General features: G+C 36.7%; 1 protein-coding gene across 2 annotated transcripts in view; it reads left to right on the top strand.

The window, feature by feature from the left end:
- The first annotated feature begins 241 nt into the window (after positions 1 to 241).
- Positions 242 to 18,635, top strand: part of ASZ1 (ankyrin repeat, SAM and basic leucine zipper domain containing 1) — a 79,811-nt gene continuing 61,417 nt past the window's right edge. Inside the window, exons 1-4 of one of the 2 annotated variants that reach the window (XM_029233830.1) lie at positions 242 to 385; positions 771 to 870; positions 4,719 to 4,841; positions 6,866 to 6,977. Coding sequence is in view for 1 of the 2 variants with exons in the window: in XM_029233829.1 (XP_029089662.1) it covers positions 281 to 385; positions 771 to 870; positions 4,719 to 4,841; positions 6,866 to 6,977 (440 nt within the window). In the remaining variant the exon portion in view is untranslated. The remainder of the gene's footprint in view (positions 386 to 770; positions 871 to 4,718; positions 4,842 to 6,865; positions 6,978 to 18,635) is intronic. The other variant, XM_029233829.1, reaches the window with a different exon arrangement.

Below are 18,635 nucleotides of genomic sequence, written 5' to 3'. Positions count from 1 at the left end.
GGAAGTCAGCTCTGCTCGCCCCGCCACACTGGCCACTTTTCCTCTCCCAAGGGCTTAACGACTGGCAGGAAGGAACCTGGGTCGCTGCGCGCGCTCATGCGCCTGCGCCTGAGGGCCCAAAGCCCCAACGCTAGCGCGTCGCGCTTGCCCGCACAGCCTGCCCGCACAGCCTGCCCGCGCAGCCTTACGCGCTCTGGTGCGCACGCGCAGAGGTAGCAGGCGTGCGTGCGTGCGTGCGTGCGTGCGTGCTGCCGATTTTGTAGGGACCTGGGCGGCGGCCATGGCTGCAGGCCCGTTGCGCGGTCTGGCAGTGGCCGGTGGAGGCGAGAGTAGCGAGAGCGAGGATGACGGCTGGGAGATTGGGTATCTCGACCGGGCAGCTCAGGTAGCGAAGGAGGACTTGTCTTGGCCGCACCTGGATCGGTCTTCCCTGGCCATGAAACCTCTTACTTCCTCGCCTGTGTTTCCTGAATTTTTTTTCCAGTGTAAATACAGGCTTTTGGACTCCAAACCAATTCGCAGTTTCCCTACTGTGCTTTCCATCAAATGCGCTTCTTTAGGTTGTCGATGTAGCTCTTTACTTAGGTTTGGACCCATCATAACCCAAAGATAATTTTAGTTATGAGTTAGTCACAAACTTTGGATGTTGCCTCCCCCCACCCCCACCCCCCAAAAAAAGATGTACCAAAACTCGATGACTATTGTTTCCCGATGCAGTGGAAATGAAAGTATGTGTAACAGAAAAATTTTTTAACTTTCTGCTCTTTTAGAAATTAAAAGGACCGTTAGCCATTGAAGAAAAGCATGAAACATTTAAGAAAGCTTTGACCACAGGAGATGTTTCATTGGTCGAGGAGCTCCTGGATTCTGGTGAGAATTAAGGGACAGTTTCAACCTAACACAGTTGTCTCAGTTCACAAGGGTTCCTTATTTTATTTATTTATTTGTTTGTTTTGCGGTACGCGGGCCTCTCACTGTTGTGGCCTCTCCCGTTGCGGAGCACAGGCTCCGGACGCGCAGGCTCAGCGGCCATGGCTCACGGGCCCAGCCGCTCCGCGGCATGTGGGATCTTCCCGGACCGGGGCAGGAACCCGTGTCCCCTGCACCGGCAGGCGGACTCTCAACCACTGCGCCACCAGGGAAGCCCCAGGGTTCCTTATTTTAAAAGGTTTGAGTTGTTTTTCTAATGGAAGCACAGTGAATGTTAGTATCTCAAGTGTCCTACATGTCTTACTTGACTCAGTTCTCTCTGCCTTATTTTCTTTCTCTAACACAAATTTGGAATGCCGCACTGACACTGTCCATCAGTTCTTCCACCTCCTTCAAAAGGTCTAGTCTGACTAATCCTACCCCACTTTGATAATCCTTACTTTGCTCAGCATTTACTTGTCTATAATTATTATTATGTGTTTCTCAAGAATTGTTTCTAGTTATGTACATTTTAGTTATGTTCTTTGCCTGTGTTGGTTGTGTCAGTGTGTGAATGAGAATGAAATAAGAATCTATCTGGATACCTCTTCCAGCCTATTGCCTACTCAGTGTGCTTCCTTGGGAAAGTCATTTGAACTCCCAGAGCATCTATTTCTTTATAAAAACATTATAATTCTGTCTTGGGTCCCATGACATTTTTCTGTGTATTAAATTAAATATTATTTTTTTAAATTACCTTGACATGGAAATGTGAGTTGTTGATAATGACTGAAATTATCAAAGGATTAACAAGCATCTACTGTCTACCTGTAAATACAAAACATTCACATACAAAATTGTATATAGCAAAATGTTTTTCTTCTATGCTAGAGATGCATGGTTTAGTGGAAAGTAAATCATTTTGGAAACAGTACAGTTCTGGGTTTGATTATTAGCCCTGCCACTTGATGGCTCTGTAATCTTGACCAGTTTAGGAAACTTCCTAAACTTCAATTACCCCCTTTTAAAAACCGGGATGCATTGTATCAAAGGGTTTTTTTTTTGGGGGGGGTGATTAAAATGAGAGACTATATACGGGTCTTAGAACATATAGGCATTATATAAATATTAACCGTTGTAACAAGTAAGAAGGATCGTGTGACTTTGTGGACAATGGAACTTGAATTTGTAATTTAAAAATTAAATTGAATCAAACTGGAATAATTGAAAGAGGCCTAATACTAGGATATGAACACATGCAGGAGTGTGCATAGTGTTGGATGGGATGGAATAGGCAGAAATTTGTTTTAGAAAAGTGAGTTTGCCTTGGGAGTAGTGGGACTAGGTGCACTGAAGTGTTGGAGGCTCTTGAAAGGACTTGAAAAGAGCCTACTGGTAAAGTATTTCGTCAGCCTTTTAAAATTTGTCTTTAATTACAAAAAAATTTTAACTTCCTTTTAAAAAAACAATAACAAATAGGTTTAAGTAGAGAAACACCTTTGTCCCCACTTTCACCCGTATTAGCTCTGAAGTCTCATTTTCACACGTAACTCTTGTTTTAGTATTTCCTGATTTCCTTCCAGATGTCATTATTTAACACTTTAAAAAATATTTTTACTTTTTTGCCTTTCAAAGTCATACGTATTCCTGCACCAGTTGGAAGTTTAATAAAAATATGAAACCTCCTTTTGAGTCAGCCATTTTTAGCAGTCTTTGGTTTTTGTTCTTCTGCTATGCACTAACATTTGCAGTTCTCTTTAAATTATTAAATATTTTAGACATTCAAAAATGTATGGCGACTTATCTTTTTCCCCCTGGAGATTACCACTCTCCTATAGTTGGTATTTATTATTCCTATGTACGTCTTTATACTTTTACTATATGTATATACCCCCAAACAATTTAGTGTTATTTTGAATGTCGTTGAGCTATAAAAATATATTGTGTCAATCCTTTTAAACTTATCTTTTTTGCAGTATGCTTAGAACATAATATGTGCTTAATAATTTACTTTTTTGAGCTTAGAGGTGATGATTATTAAGAATTTTTATACTAAAATGCCACATTTGCTTAGCCTTATCTTCACATCTTTTCCTTTTTACTTTTGCTGTCACAGTTTTGAGCAGTAAGGTCAATAAGGAAAGAATAATGAGAAAACAAAATGATCTTTTCTCTGATCTCATTCATATGCTTTCAGTTGCAGCAATTTAAAGAGGAAAATTTGTTAGAGAAGACAAGTTGGGTCAGCAGTATATATATATGTACTAAGACAGTTTTCTGTTGTTTTCTCCTAGGAATTATCATGTACCTTATATCAATTAAAGTTAGACAATTGGGAATTTGACAAATATAGTCTTTCAGTAACTTAGTGTTCCTACAGAAAAAAAGTGAGTTCTCCCTAACAAGTTTGCATTCCTTCAGTGATATGACCTTCATCTTTGCAGATGGAACACTTTAGAGCCAGAGACTACAACCTGTAAATTGTAAGGTATATATAAGGAAGCCTATATTCAGTGGTTTTCACATACAAGTTTTCCTTCTTTGAAACAGAAAAACGTTCTTTTTTTTTTCTTTTCTTAAGATTAGCAGATATTTCTTAGGTTGAAGAGAGAGTTTGCCACTTATATCTTGATCTCTTTATAGCAAAGGCTTTACATAAATTTAATGGGTTATGTTCACTGCCTTTTTATAATCTTGTCCTTGTATCATATCTTCTATGCTCCTCCCCAGTCTTAGATCCAAATCTAGATTAGTTCAACCATTTTTTTTTTCTTTTTTATGTGACTAAACTAATCAGTGCTATCGGGGAAAATCAGATGACTTCGGGGATTTGTACCATTAATGATTTGTTTGAGGATTTTAAGGTCAGCTGGCTCTCATCATTTCTTAACAGTTACTATCCATCCCTTCCTGTCTCATTCTGGATGGTGGCTATTTAAAACTTTATCCTGCTCCTCAGGCCTGATATCTCTTCTGTGCCTCTCCTTATTCTAGCTCACTGTTTCATTCATTTGTCCAAAGCAGAACTTGATAGTTATTTTCTATTTGTTCTTTTCCAACACTCCTCTTCCTCAAAGTAATTTTAAATTCCAATAACCCTGCCTTTGAAATGTCCTTTTGTATTTCTTCTTCTTTTTCTCTGCTGCCCTTGCTCTGACTTTTGCATGGACTTCCAGCCTCATAACCAGGACTTCCAGCCTCATAACCAGTTCTCCCTGCCTCCTATCCCACTCTCAGCAGTGGTACCTACATTTTCTTTATAATACGAATATAATGATGTAAATTCCTGGATCACAAAGTATAGTCTACATTTCTTAACCCTAACCTACCTTTTTAACCTTATGTTTGGCCAGTAACCCATGGTTAAATTTTGCGTTGGGAAGGAGGGTAAAGGAGTTTTAATAAGGAATATATTTGGTGTTTGCCACCATAGAGATGTATGATAATATTCTAACTAAGAAGACATTTTTTATCTGTGAAACTTTTCCCAACTGCCCTAGAGAGAAAAAGGAAGCATGTAAAAACCTGTTCTAATATAAATATATATTATATGAAGAAACATTTGACAGATTCAGTCTCTTGGAAAATAGTGATACTGAAGTGAACTATAGTGAAACTGAAGTTAGCTTTTTTATCAAAGTTCATATATAATTTTCTATTTTTCTGAAGCCAAGAAATTACCAAGAAATTCCCTTCCATTATAAAGTACACAGTGTATGTCACTATGTGAAGTACTTTAAACATATTAAGGTGACAGTGATTTTCTTTTTGGTGGGGGAGGTTTTAAAACCTTGTCTTTATATTGACAGGCATCAGTGTAGAGTTCAGCTTTCGCTATGGGTGGACTCCCCTTATGTATGCTGCCAGTGTTTCCAATGTAGCGCTGCTTCAGGTTCTGTTGGACAGAGGTGCTAATGCAAGCTTTGATAAGGGTAAGATGTTTTAAATATTTAAATATGTGAAAATGTACTTTGTATATTTCTCTGTTTAGAAGCCTAATTATATTCTGTTTGGGGGTGGTGATATATACTTTCCATGCTCTGTTTTCATATATTCACTTTAAAATAAACCTTTGCTCTTGAAAAAAATTGTAATAAGGTTAAGATATTTGACATAACTTAACTGATTATTTTTACTGTGATTTTCTTGATTCCCAAGCAGCTAATAAGCAAAGTGAAAAACATTAGTTTTTTTAAAAAAATCTTCCTATTAGTTATATTATATAAACAACATAAAAAACAAATTAGAAACCATAGATATTTTGAAAAACCTTCTATCCAAAGAGGTAGATTCCATTTATATTATCGTTATAAATGGTTGTGTTCTTACTATATACCTTTAACTTCTATGCTAGAGAGTTTTGGTTATTTTTAAGGTAAAATGCATTGAAAGAAAACACTGAAAAGCTGATAATTTAGTGGAAAATTGCTTGAAAATCAGTCTTTGGAATTTACAGCTCAACTCTGAATTATATCACATAAAGTTCTTTCAAAGATAATTTATTAAATCCATTTGTTTCTGTTTTTGTCAGTAGTGCTTTGATTGCTTTTGAAGAATAAGAGTATATGTGCAAATGCTATTTAATTATTATATTGAATTACTGATTATTTTCTACAAGTTCCCAATAGACAATTCATTTCGTAATTCAGGTATAGGTTTCATTTTAGAATTAATTTTCATATTAATTTTGTACTACATTAGATATTTGTAAAATCATTTCTGTTTTTTTCTCATTTATATATTTTATATAAATTCTTGTCTTATTGACAATTTTATGTTTAATCTGCTGCTGTGGTAGGTTTTTCTTATTATGTCATTTAAAAATATCACCCAGCGGAAAAAGAGAAAAATATCACCCAGGGACTTCCTTGGTGGTTCAGTGGTTAAGACTGCTCTCCCAATGCAGGGGGCACAGGTTCGATCCCTGGTCGGGGAACTAAGATCCCACACACCACATGGCGTGGCCTAAAAAGAAAAAAAAAAATCTCCCAATGAAAGCTATACTTAGAAATGAGATTTTTGAAAGTGTATAAAATGTTGTGCTCAAAAAACTGATTAATAGTTTTCTTTCTCTGCTTCTTGTAATAAGAGGAATACCTTTCAGTTATAAAACACTTTATATTTTGCCCAGCATGTTCACATAAATTATTTTATGTATCCCACAGACCCCCTCAGGTGGAGGGCAGGCTTTAGCTTCTTAAATGTAAGTTAGGTCTACTAAGATATCACTGGAATCACAGTTTATCAGTGACAGAACTGGGACCAGAATCTATATTTCTATATTTGGTCAATATTGAACCACAAATGTAAACCATGGCTGGCATGACCTATTTTTAATTCCCCAATTCTTACTTGAGAATTGTTTTTTGTTTTGTTTGGGTTTTTAATTTACCCTGATCTCCACTGATGCCATAAAAGCCAAGGGAAGAAGAGTTTTAGGAAATGGGATGGGCTAAGAGAGATCAAGTAGAAAAGGACTAAGAAGAAACCAATACATGTAGCAGTTAGGACATCTTCAGTAGGATGGTTTGGGCGTAAGCCAGATTTCAGTGAGTGGTCAAATGAGTGAGAACTAAAGAAGTGAAATCAGAGAATATCAATCATTGTTTTTTAACCATGTGTTCAAGGCATACTTTAATCAACCAAAAACTATTCAACTCCAGGCAGTAAATCTGCACAGAGCCCATGCTCTGAACCACTTTCCTATTCTCTTGAAGAAATGAGAATAGGGAAAGGAAATTAGTAAATGAATTGTAGATATACTTTGGAAATTGATAGTTCATCCCTGAGCTCATTTTTTGGTGAAGGAATACAAAGTTATCCGCTAAGAACAAGAGATTTGGAAATAGGTTATAGAATTTTAAGAATGCAATAAATATTTAGAATCTTTTGAACGATAAAAGAAGTTAATTAGATACACTTTCTGATGTGTGTGTACACTTTCCTTTCACTATAGATAAGCAAACTATTTTGATAACTGCATGTTCTGCTCATGGCTCAGAGGAACAGATCTTGAAGTGTGTAGAGCTACTACTTTCAAGAAATGCTGATCCAAATGTTGCTTGTAGGTAAGAACCTTACCATTTGTTCAAAAATGATGAAGATACTTTTCTTTGATTATCAGCCTTTTGTTTGATTATGTTAAACACTTGACAGCATGATTTTTTAAACATCATGAGCAGTGTGTGTTTACTTGGCCATATAGCTGATGAATGAAAATAAGTCATAAGGTCATGGTTCCAATTGTATAAGAATATCAAAGGAAGGGCATGTCATTAGTCTTTCAATTGTTAATATTTAGAGGAATGTCCTAAGAAGTTGAATGAGAGGGAAAGTACGACAATAAACTGTATCATTTTCCTTTGAATTACACACTCAAAAGAATATGATAATTGAGCTATAATAGTAAAGCCTCTTAGTATTCTCTCTATAAAGCACAGACCCACTAAACAATTTACACAGATACTATGAATTCCAAAATAATATATCAAAATGTTTCCATTTTCCCAAGACTTTTCCAGTTAACTATATATGTAATAGTGCCTAGATGCATAGAAGATAAGCAGTGAACGTATCTTGCATCTGTTAAAATGTCAATAATAAAAAAAAATGAATCATATTATTTCAAATTTCTGTCACTGACTTCCTTCTTGTCTGGCTCCAACTTCCTATTAAAGCTCTTTCTGTGTTATTTAATCTTCAAAATGAAGCAAGAGGGAAGTAGCCCATCCAATAGAAAATGTCTAGTGTGAATAGAATTATAATGCCTGATATATAGAAGTAACTAGGCTTTACTCTAGAAGTTATTTTCTAATTTAGCTTAGTTTCTGTGACCTGTATAGCAGCTTTGGAAGGTACTGTACAGCTGTAGATAATTCCCAGATCTTTCCTGAGGCAGAGATTTTGATTTAGTAGAGTGGTTCAAGCAAGGTCTATTTGGTCCTCCAGTGGATTTTTGGCAAAGCCTGGAGACTTTTTTTTTTTTTTTTGGCTGCACTGGGTCTTTGTTGCTGCACGCAGGCTTTCTGTAGTTGTGGCAAATTGGGGCTACTCTTTCCCAGCCACCAGGGAAGTCCCTGGAGACATTTTTGATTGTCACATCTGGGAGACATTACTGGCATCTTATGGATAGAGGCCAGGGATGCTACTAAACATCCTACAATGTGTAGGACAGCCCCTCAAAACAAAGAATTGCCCATCCCAAAATGTCAAAACTGCTAAGGTTGAAAAATCTAGTGTGAGAAAAGTCAAAGCTTATGGAGTGGATAATCAGTATTTAACAAATTAAGATTTAAAAAGAACTGGGAAAGAAACTACCTGCGAATTCTTAGTAAATCAATTCACAGGAACTTTTATTCTCTCATTTACAATATAATCCCTAGTTAGGTATACCTTTTGAATCTGATTATACCTTGAAATTAGGAACTCCAGGATACCTTACTGAAGTAAACTTCAACAGGTGCTGTAATTTTTTTTTATTGTTGAATTTTATTTTATTTATTTTTTCATACTGCAGGTTCTTATTAGTCATCAATTTTATACACATCAGTGTATACATGTCAATCCCAATGGCCCAATTCAGCACACCACAATGCCCACCCCACCGCGGCTTTCCCCCCTTGGTGTCCATACGTTTGTTCTGTATGTCTGTGTCTCAACTTCTGCCCTGCAAACCGGTTCATCTGTACCATTTTTCTAGGTTCCACATACATGCATTAATATACGATATTTATTTTTCTCTTTCTTACTTACTTCACTCTGTATGACAGTCTCTAGATCCATCCACGTCTCAACAAATGACTCAGTTTCGTTCCTTTTTATGGCTGAGTAATATTCCATTGTATATATGTACCACTTCTTCTTTATCCATTCGTGTGTTGATGGGCATTTAGGTTGCTTCCATGACCTGGCTATTGTAAACAGTGCTGCAGTGAACATTGGGGTGCATGTATCTTTTTGAATTATGGTTTTCTTTGGGTATATGCCCAGGAGTGGGATTGCTGGGTCATATGGTAATTCTAATTTTAGATTTTTAAGGAACCTCCATACTGTTCTCCATAGTGGCTGTATCAATTTACATTCCCACCAGTGCTGCAAGAGGGTTCCCTTTTCTCCACACCCTCTCCAGCATTTGTTGTTTGCAGATTTTCTGATGATGCCCATTCTAACTGGTGCAATGTAATACCCCATTGTAGTTTTGATTTGCATTTCTCTAATAATTAGTGATGGTGAGCAGCTTTTCATGTGCTTCTTGGCCATCTGTATGTCTTCTTTGGAGAAGAAGGTCTTCTGACCATTTTTGGATTGGGTTGTTTGTTTCTTTAATGTTGAGTTGCATGAGCTATTTATATATTTTGGAGATTAATCCTTTGTCCGTTGATTCATTTGCAACTGTTTTCTCCCATTCTGAGGGTTGTCTTTTCATCTTGTTTATGGTTTGCTTTGCTTTGCAAAAGCTTTGAAGTTTCATTAGGTCCCATTTGTTTATTTTTGTTTTTATTTCCATTACTCTAGGAGGTGGATCAAAAAAGATCTTGCTGTGATTTATGCCAAAGAGTGTTCTTCCTGTGTTTTCCTCTAAGAGTTTTATAGTGTCTGGTCTTACATTTAGGTCTCGATTCCATTTTGAGTTTATTTTTGTTTATGGTGTTAGAGAGTGTTCTAAATTCATTCTTTTACATGTAGCTGTCTAGTTTTCCCAGCACCATTTATTGAATAGACTCTATTTTCTCCACTGTATATCCTTGCTTCCTTTGTCATAGATTAGTTGACCATAGGTGCATGTGTTTATCTCTGGGCTTTCTATCTTGTTCCATTGATCTATGCTTCTGTTTTTGTGCCAGTACCATATTGTCTTGATTACTGTAGCTTTGTAGTATAGTCTGAAGTGAGGGACTCTGATTCCTCCAGCTCCGTTTTTTTCCCTCAAGACTGCTTTGGCTATTTGGGGTCTTTTGTGTCTCCATAAAAATTTTAAGATTTTTTGTTCTAGTTCCATAAAAAATGCCATTTGTTTTTTGATAGGGATTGCATTGAATCTGTAGATTGCTTTGGGTAGTATAGTCATTTTCACAATGTTGATTCTTCCAATCCAAGAACATGGTATATCTCTCCGTCTGTTTGTATTATTTTTAATTTCTTTCATCAGTGTCTTATAGTTTTCTGCATACAGGTCTTTTGTCTCCCTAGGTAGGTTTATGCCTACGTATTTTATTCTTTTTGTTGCAGTGGTAAATGGGAGTGTTTCCCTAATTTCTCTTTCAGATTTTTCATCATTAGTGTATAGGAATGCAAGAGATTTCTGTGCATTAATTTTGTATCCTGCAACATTTCCAAATTGATTGATTAGCTCTAGTACTTTTCTGATGGCATCTTTAGGATTCTTTATGTATAGTATCATGTCATCTGCAAACAGTGACAGTTTTACCTCTTCTTTTCCTATTTGTATTCCTTTTATTTCTTTTCTTCTCCGATTGCCGTGGCTAGGACTTCCAAAACTATGTTGAATAATAGTGGTGAGAGTGGATATCCTTACCTTGTTCCTGATCTTAGAGGAAATGCTTTCAGTTTTTCACCATTGAGAATGACGTTTGCTGTGGGTTTGTTGTATATGGCCTTTATTATTTTGAGGTAGGTTCCCTCTATGCCCACTTTCTGGAGAGTTTTTATCATAAATGGGTGTTGAATTTTGTCAAAAGCTTTTTCTGCATCTATTGAGATGATCATATGGTTTTTATTCTTCAATTTGTTAATATGGTGCATCACATTGATTAATTTGCATATATTGAAGAATCCTTGCATCCCTGTGATAAATCCCACTGGATCATGGTGTATGATCCTTTTAATGTATTGTTGGATTCTGTTTGCTAGTATTTTGTTGAGGATTTTTGCGTCTATATTCATCAGTGATATTGGTCTGTAATTTCCTTTTTTTGTAGTATCTTTGTCTGGTTTTGGTGTCAGGGTGATGGTGGCCTCATAGAATGAGTTTGGGAGTGTTCCTTCCTCTGCAGTTTTTTGAAAGAGTCTGAGAAGGATGGGTGTTAGCTCTTCTCTAAATGTTTGATAGAATTCACCTGTGAAGCCATCTGGTCCTGGACTTTTGTTTGTTGGAAGATTTTTAATCACAGTTTCAATTTCATTACTTGTGAATGGTCTGTTCGTATTTTCTGTATCTTCCTGGTTCAGTCTTGGAAGGTTATACCTTTCTAAGAATTTGTCCATTTCTTTCAGGTTGTCCATTTTATTGGCATAGAGTTGCTTGTAGTAGTCTCTTAGGATGCTTTGTATTTCTGCAGTGTCTGTTGTAACTTCTCCTTTTTCATTTCTAATTTTATTGATTTGAGTCCTCTCCCTCTTTTTCTTGATGATTCTGGCTAATTGTTTGCCAATTTTGTTTATCTTCTCAAAGAACCAGCGTTTAGTTTTATTGATCTTTGCTGTTGTTTTCTTTGGTTCTATTTCATTTATTTCTGCTCTGATCTTTATGATTTCTTTCCTTCTGCTAACTTTGGGTTTTGTTTATTGTTCTTTTTCTAGTTCCTTTAGGTGTAAGGTTAGATTTTTTATTTGAGATTTTTCTTGTGTCTTGAGGTAGGCTTGTATAGCTATAAACTTCCCTCTTAGAACTGCTTTTGCTGCATCCCATAGGTTTTGGATCATCGTGTTTTCATTGTCATTTGTCTCTACGTATTTTTTGATTTCCTCTTTAATTTCTTCAGTGATCTCTTGGTTATTTAGTAACGTATTGTTTAGCCTCCATGTGTTTGTGTTTTTTACGTTTTTTTCCCTGTAATTCATTTCTGATCTCATAGCGTTGTGGTCAGAAAAGATGCTTGATATGATTTCAGTTATCTTAAATTTACTGAGGCTTGATTTGTGACCCAAGATGTGATCTATCCTGGAGGATGTTCCATGTACACTTGAGAAGAAAGTGTAATCTACTGTTTTGGATGGAATGTCCTATAAGTATCAATTACATCTATCTGGTCTATTGTGTCATTTAAAGCTTCTGTTTCCTTATTTATTTTCATTTTGGATGATCTGTCCATTGGTGTAAGTGAGGTGTTAAAGTCCCCCACTGTTTTTGTGTTACTGTCAATTTCCTCTTTTATAGCTGTTAGCAGTTGCCTTATGTATTGAGGTGCTCCTATGTTGGATGCATATATATTTATAATTGTTATATCTTCTTGGATTGATCCCTTGATCATTATGTAGTGCCCTTCCTTGTCTCTTGTAACATTCTTTATTTTGAAGTCTATTTTATCTGATATGAGTATTGCTACTCCAGCTTTCTTTTGATTTCCATTTGCGTGGAATATCTTTTTCCATCCCCTCACTTTCAGTCTGTATGTGTCCCTAGGTCTGAAGTGGGTCTCTTGTAGACAGCATATATATGGGTCTTGTTTTTGTATCCATTCAGCCAGCCTGTGTCCTTTGGTTGGAGCATTTAATCCATTCATGTTTCAGGTAATTATCAATATGTATGTTCCTATGACCATTTTCTTAATTGTTTTGATTTTTTTTTTGTAGGTCTTTTCTTCTGTTGTGTTTTGCACTTAGAGAAGTTCCTTTAGCCTTTGTTGTAGAGCTGGTTTGGTGGTGCTGAATTCTCTTAGCTTTTGCTTGTCTGTAAAGCTTTTGATTTCTCCATTGAATCTGAATTAGATCCTTGCTGGGTAGAGTAATCTTGGTTGTAGGTTCTTCCCTTTCATCACTTTAAGTATATCATGCCTCTCCCTTCTGGCTTGTAGAGTTTCTGCTGAGAAATGAGCTGTTAACCTTATGGGAGTTCCCTTCTATGTTATTGGTCATTTTTCCCTTGCTGCTTTCAATAATTTTTCTTTGTCTTTAATTTTTGCCAATTTGATTACTATGTGTCTCGGCGTGTTCCTCCTTGGGTTTATCCTGGTTGGGACTCTCTGCATTTCCTGGACTTGGGTGGCTATTTCCTTTCCCATGTTAGGGAATTTTTTGACTATAATCTCTTCAGATATTTTCTCTGGTCCTTTCTTTCTCTCTCTTCTCCTTCTGGGACCCCTATAATGCGAATATTGTTGCGTTTAATGTTGTCCCAGAGGTCTCTTAGGCTGTCTTCATTTCTTTTCATTCTTTTTTCTTTATTCTGTTCCGCAGCAGTGAATTCCACCATTCTGTCTTCCAGGTCACTTATCCGTTCTTCTGCCTCAGTTATTCTGCTATTGATTCCTTCTAGTGTAGTTTTCATTTCAGTTATTGTATTGTTCATCTCTGTTTGTTCTTTAATTCTTCTAGGTCTTTGTTAAACATTTCTTGCATCTTCCCGATCTTTGCCTCCATTCTTTCTCCGAGGTCCTGGATCATCTTCTCTATCATTATTCTGAATCCTTTTTCTGGAAGGTTGCCTATCTCCACTTCATTTAGTTGTTTTTCTGGGGTTTTATCTTGTTCCTTCATCTGGTACGTAGCCCTCTGCCTTTTCATCTTGTCTATCTTTTTGTGAATGTGGTTTTTGTTCCACAGGCTGCAGGATTGTAGTTCTTCTTGCTTCTGCTGTCTGCCCTCTGAGGTGCTGTAATTTTGATTTGTACTTTTAGCAATGGCTTATGATAAGACTTGCCTCTCTGGATTCTTGGAAAATTGTTTTTTGTTGGTGCTGTTTAATTTTTGTTCCTACTTCTACAAGATACTATAGATATTGAAGTTTTTAACCCTCCCAGTCACTTACTATCTTGTAAACACATTAAAGGAGAAGTCAAGCAAATCAGTGTCAGACTATTGTATTTCCTTAAGAACTAGAAGGTGTCTTCTAGATACATAGGGAATATTTGGAAAAAAACATATTTCATTTGAATTAAGATAACACAACGTTAGAATCTCAAGCTAAAAGTATAAGACAACCACACAATTTCAAAATTCAAACTCTAGAGAATTTGCTGAATTTGAAAGAGTATAAGATTTAGATTTGTATGTGGTCTACTAAAATAAATAGAGAGTTCTACAGCATGGCTGAAGAAAAGAGTAATCTGCATCTAATTAACAAATGTGAGAAATACCTGAAAAAACAAACTATTCAACTGCTTTTATTTTAATGCTCAAATAAAGCAATAAAATGATTAAATTGTGTTTTCTTGCAGAAAAAGGATCTTGATAGAGCTAAAAAGAGAATAAGTCATGGCAAATAGTGCTGTTAGGCTGCAGATTTTATACGGGTAGCATTAGTGGACCTACGGGGATAGCATGCTGGCAGTGTAAAGAAAAAAGTCTCAGGACACAGGAGAGTGCAGTGAGATTTGGGGGAATTTTAGAGGTAATTCATTAGCAGTGGCAAAAACTGAAACCTATTAGAAGATTGGGAGTTTTAGTCTCATGTACAAAATGCCAGAAAATATAAGGGTTATGTGAGGGAACTCCTGTTCAGTTAAAACATGTTTAGATGAATTTACTTTCAAGCTGTTGACATAGCCTGTTTTGTTGAACAGTTCTTCTGCTGACAGAATTACCTCTCAAGAAAAAGAGGGGGAAGAGTCAGCCACAAAACATAAATGGATAGTTTTTGTGAAAGCTGGACGGTCATATACTTGCCAGTTGCAAAGGAAGTTGACCTGTAACTACTTTTTTTTTTTTTAACTAAAATGAGATCAGTAGTCTTGTTCCATGAAGTTAAAGTAACAGAAAAGTCTTTAGAGATCAGCCTCTAATCTAGAACACAGAAATCTCATTTTCGATATATAAAGCAGCATGGAAGCCCTTCTGTATTCTATGGATATAACATAAAAGACAGTCTTAGTTTGCATAGAATATGGAAAAAAGAAAAGGAGGGTTTTTACCAGTATTAGAAGCAGGAAAATAATTCTAGATCTTATAATGGAAGTGAATCACTTAAATGTACCACTTGGTTCTGTTTGCACTAAAATTGAATAGAAGAATAAAAATTAAGAAGAAACTGTTGAACTCCCTATACTTAATTAATTAGAGGTCTTGCTGAATGGTACTGAGGAAATTGCATAGTAAAGATTTTTATTGTATGTAATTTACATACAGTGAAATATTCAGATTTTCAGTGTACAGTTGGATCAGTTTTGACAAACACACATTTGTGTAACTCACACCCCAACATGGAACATTTCTGTCATCCCAGAAAGTTCCTTCATGCCCCTCCCCAGTGCTCTGGAACTTACTTCTTTTTTATTTTTTTGCTGTGTTGGGTCTTAGTTGCGGCAGATGGGCTCTTCGTTGAGGCATGCAGGCTCTTTGTTGCAGAGCAAGCTTCTCTCTACTTGTGGCGTGTGGGTTTTCTCTCTCTACTTGTGACGCTCAGGCTCCAGGGCACATGGGCTCTGTAGTTTGCTGCATGTGGGCTCTCTTGCTGAGGTGCCTGAGCTCAGCAGTTGTGGCATGCGGGCTCAGTTGCCCGACCAGTGATTAAACCCGTGTCCCCTGCATTGGAAGGTGGATTCTTTACCACTGGACCACCAGGGAAGTCCCTGGAACTTACATCTATCACTATAAATTATTTTTTGCTATTCTAAAATGTTACATAAATATAATTATACAGAATATTTTCACTCAGGATAACGTTTTAATGATTTATCCATGTTGTATGTATCAAAAATTTGTTCCTGGGCTTCCCCTGTGGCGCAGTGGTTGAGAGTCCGCCTGCCGATGCAGGGGAGACGGTTTCGTGCCCCAGTCCGGGAAGATCCCACATGCCGCAGAGCGGCTGGGCCCGCTGAGCCTGTGCATCCGGAGCCTGTGCTCCGCAACGGGAGAGGCCACAGCAGTGAGAGACCCGCATACCGCAAAAAAAAAAAAAAAAAAAAAAAAATTTGTTCCTTTTTGAACCCTCTTGCACTGTTGGTGGGAATGTAAATTGATACGGCCACTATGGAGAACAGTATGGAGGTTCCTTAAAAAACTAAAAATAGAACTACCATATGACCCAGCAATCCCACTGCTGGGCATATACCCTGAGAAAACCATAATTCAAAAAGAAACATGTACCACAATGTTCATTGCAGCACTATTTACAATAGCCAGGACATGGAAGCAACCTAAGTGTCCATTGACAGATGAATGGATAAAGAAGATGTGGCACATATATACAATGGAATATTAGCCATAAAAAGAAATGAAATTGAGTTATTTGTAGTGAGGTGGATGGACCTAGAGTCTGTCATACAGAATGAAGTAAGTCAGGAAGAGATAAACAAATACCGTATGCTAACACATATATATGGAATCTAAAAAATAAAAAGCTTCTGATGAACCTAGGGGTAGGACAGGAATGTAGAGAATGGACTTGAGGACGCTGGGAGGGGGAAGGGTAAGCTGGGATGAAGTGAGAGAGTAGCATTAACATATATACGCTACCAAATGTAAAATCGATAGCTAGTGGGAAGCAGCTGGGAGATCAGGGAGATCAGCTGGGTGCTTTGTGACCACCTAGAGGGGTGGGATAAGGAGGGTGGGAGGGAGATGTAAGAGGGAGGGGATATGGGGATATATGTATACATATAGCTGATTCACTTTGTTATTGTAACATTGTAACATTCCTTTTTATTGCTGAGTTTCCATTGTATGGAAATTCTGTACTAATTTAAAGAGATGTGATGAAGTCTTTATGGCCTGACAAAAATAGCTGACTCAATCAGGCAGAAAATTGATTGGCTTGGAAATTGAAAGAAAAGACAGAATAGTATATTTAAAAGACTGTGAAATTATTAAAATACTTCAGTAGGCAGAATTGAAAGCATACTATGGCTTGCTCTGTGCTAAGGCAGCATGAGTGCAGACAACATAGTGCATGATTCTGTATCCCTAGCAGCTCCTGGTATTAGGTCCAAGCACCTGTAGCCAGCCCTTAGCTTGTCTTTCCACAGTGTTTTTTGATCTCACTCCTTTCTTCAACTCTCCCCAGATTCCTGTGTCTTTTCCTCTAACGTTTAAACTATTAAGTCCTACCTATCGCCCCCCTTTTTTTTTAATTTTTAAAATTGTGGTAAAATATTTATAACATGAAAGTTGCCATTTTAACCATTTTTAAGTGTACAGTTTAGTGTATTTTTTGACTAAACGTTTGCCCCAGGTATTTGAAGCTTTGCAGTCTTTTTGAGCGATGCCCGCTTTTCTAGATTGAGTTGTGAGTTAAACTAAATAGACGAGCATCTTGTCAGTTCTTCAGATAGCTGTGACTGTCTGCTTCTTTGTTTTACCTGCTGAATGCTTATTGGTGTTTGTTGTTTGATTTGGTTCAGCAAGCCATTTGTGTATGTGTGCTGAACGTCAATATTTGACATCAATATTTGCTGAACGTCACTAATTACTCTTATATCATTTTCAGGGTTTCTTTTACTTCCTTAGCCATTCTAGTTCATTGTTATGGTGAACGTTTAATAATATTCATATTTATTAGATAAAGGTTATTTAAAAGAGCAACTCTCATCTGCTTTGAAGTTTTATGTTGTTCCCAAATTTTGTATGCAAAGTAGACTTTCAAATCTGCTAGTACATTTGATTCCTAGGTGTCCATGTATTTTGGCAAATTTTTCTTAGTTTCTTCCAACATTTCTCTGTTTCATCTTGAAAATGGCTAATGAACAAAACACCAATTTAATGTGGTAGGTATTATTAAGGTATCTCCATCTGCCACTTGAAGCATTATTATGACAAGCTTCTAAATGTGGGGTTGGTGCCTCAGTTCTGGAGCAGTCTCATCCATTATCTCTTTAAGTATTACCTCTGCCCTGTTCTTTTCTCTGTTTCTGGGTCTCTGATTGTATATCTGTTAGACCTCACTGTATCCTCAGTGTCTGTCTTCTTTATTTTCCATCTTTTTGTTTCACTGTGCCACATTCTGGGTAATAGCTTCTAATCTGCCTTGTAGGTCATTGAATCTCATTTCACTTGCTTCTAATTTATTGTTAAACTCATCAATTGAGTTCATAATTTCAGTTATTTTTTTATTTCTAGAAATTCTGTTTGATTCTTTTTAAAACTGGCAGTGTTATAAAGAAGTTATGAAGTATTATTAAGTGTTATAAAGAAGTTTATAGCTTCTTGTTCCCTGAAAGTACTTTCAGGCTTTAAATAAAACTTCTTTAATATGGTAAACATATAGTCTAGATGTAACAGTTATAGTATTTGGGATCTTTGTGGGTTTGTCTCTGTTAGCAGTAGTTTCTTATGCTTCTCACTCATGACTAGTCATTAGATTTTAAAACTTACTTGTTGGAATAATATGAGGCCTCGGATGATCCATCAGAGAGGATTTTGTATACTTCTTAAAGGTGCCTAGGGCACTATCAGTCCAGGACTCATGTAATCTAAGTTCAGCGGTTGAAGTTCCCTGGACCATTTTGGTGATGTAAATTAAACCTAAACAGCTGGTTTATTTGTTTCATCCTTACCCTAAAGGTACTTAGAGTCCCAGATTAATGTGTCTTGAGTATGGTTTAGTAAACTCTCTACTTTGTATAGGCCCAGTGCTTTGAATTTTGTTCATCTTGAAGTTTGAAGCCACCAAAGCCACAGCTCAGTTTCTCACTGGGTTCTTATGCACTGCCAGATGTCCTCAAGGCAAAAGCAACTGTTTATTTACCTCTTTTGCCACTTCAGTTAGTAGTTCTTTGATATCTTATTCAGTCTCTAAGAAATTAAAAAAAAAATTTTATCTAGCTATTTTAAAAGCCTTCACAATTTTGATCCAAATTTAGCTTGCCATTACTGGAAGTAGAAATCAGCATCTT

The sequence above is a fragment of the Monodon monoceros genome, unplaced genomic scaffold (assembly GCF_005190385.1).
Source record: "Monodon monoceros isolate NGI ecotype Baffin Bay Population unplaced genomic scaffold, NGI_Narwhal_1 Super_Scaffold_2, whole genome shotgun sequence".
Lineage (NCBI taxonomy): Eukaryota > Metazoa > Chordata > Mammalia > Artiodactyla > Monodontidae > Monodon > Monodon monoceros.
This window is presented reverse-complemented; position numbering and strand designations above follow the sequence as displayed.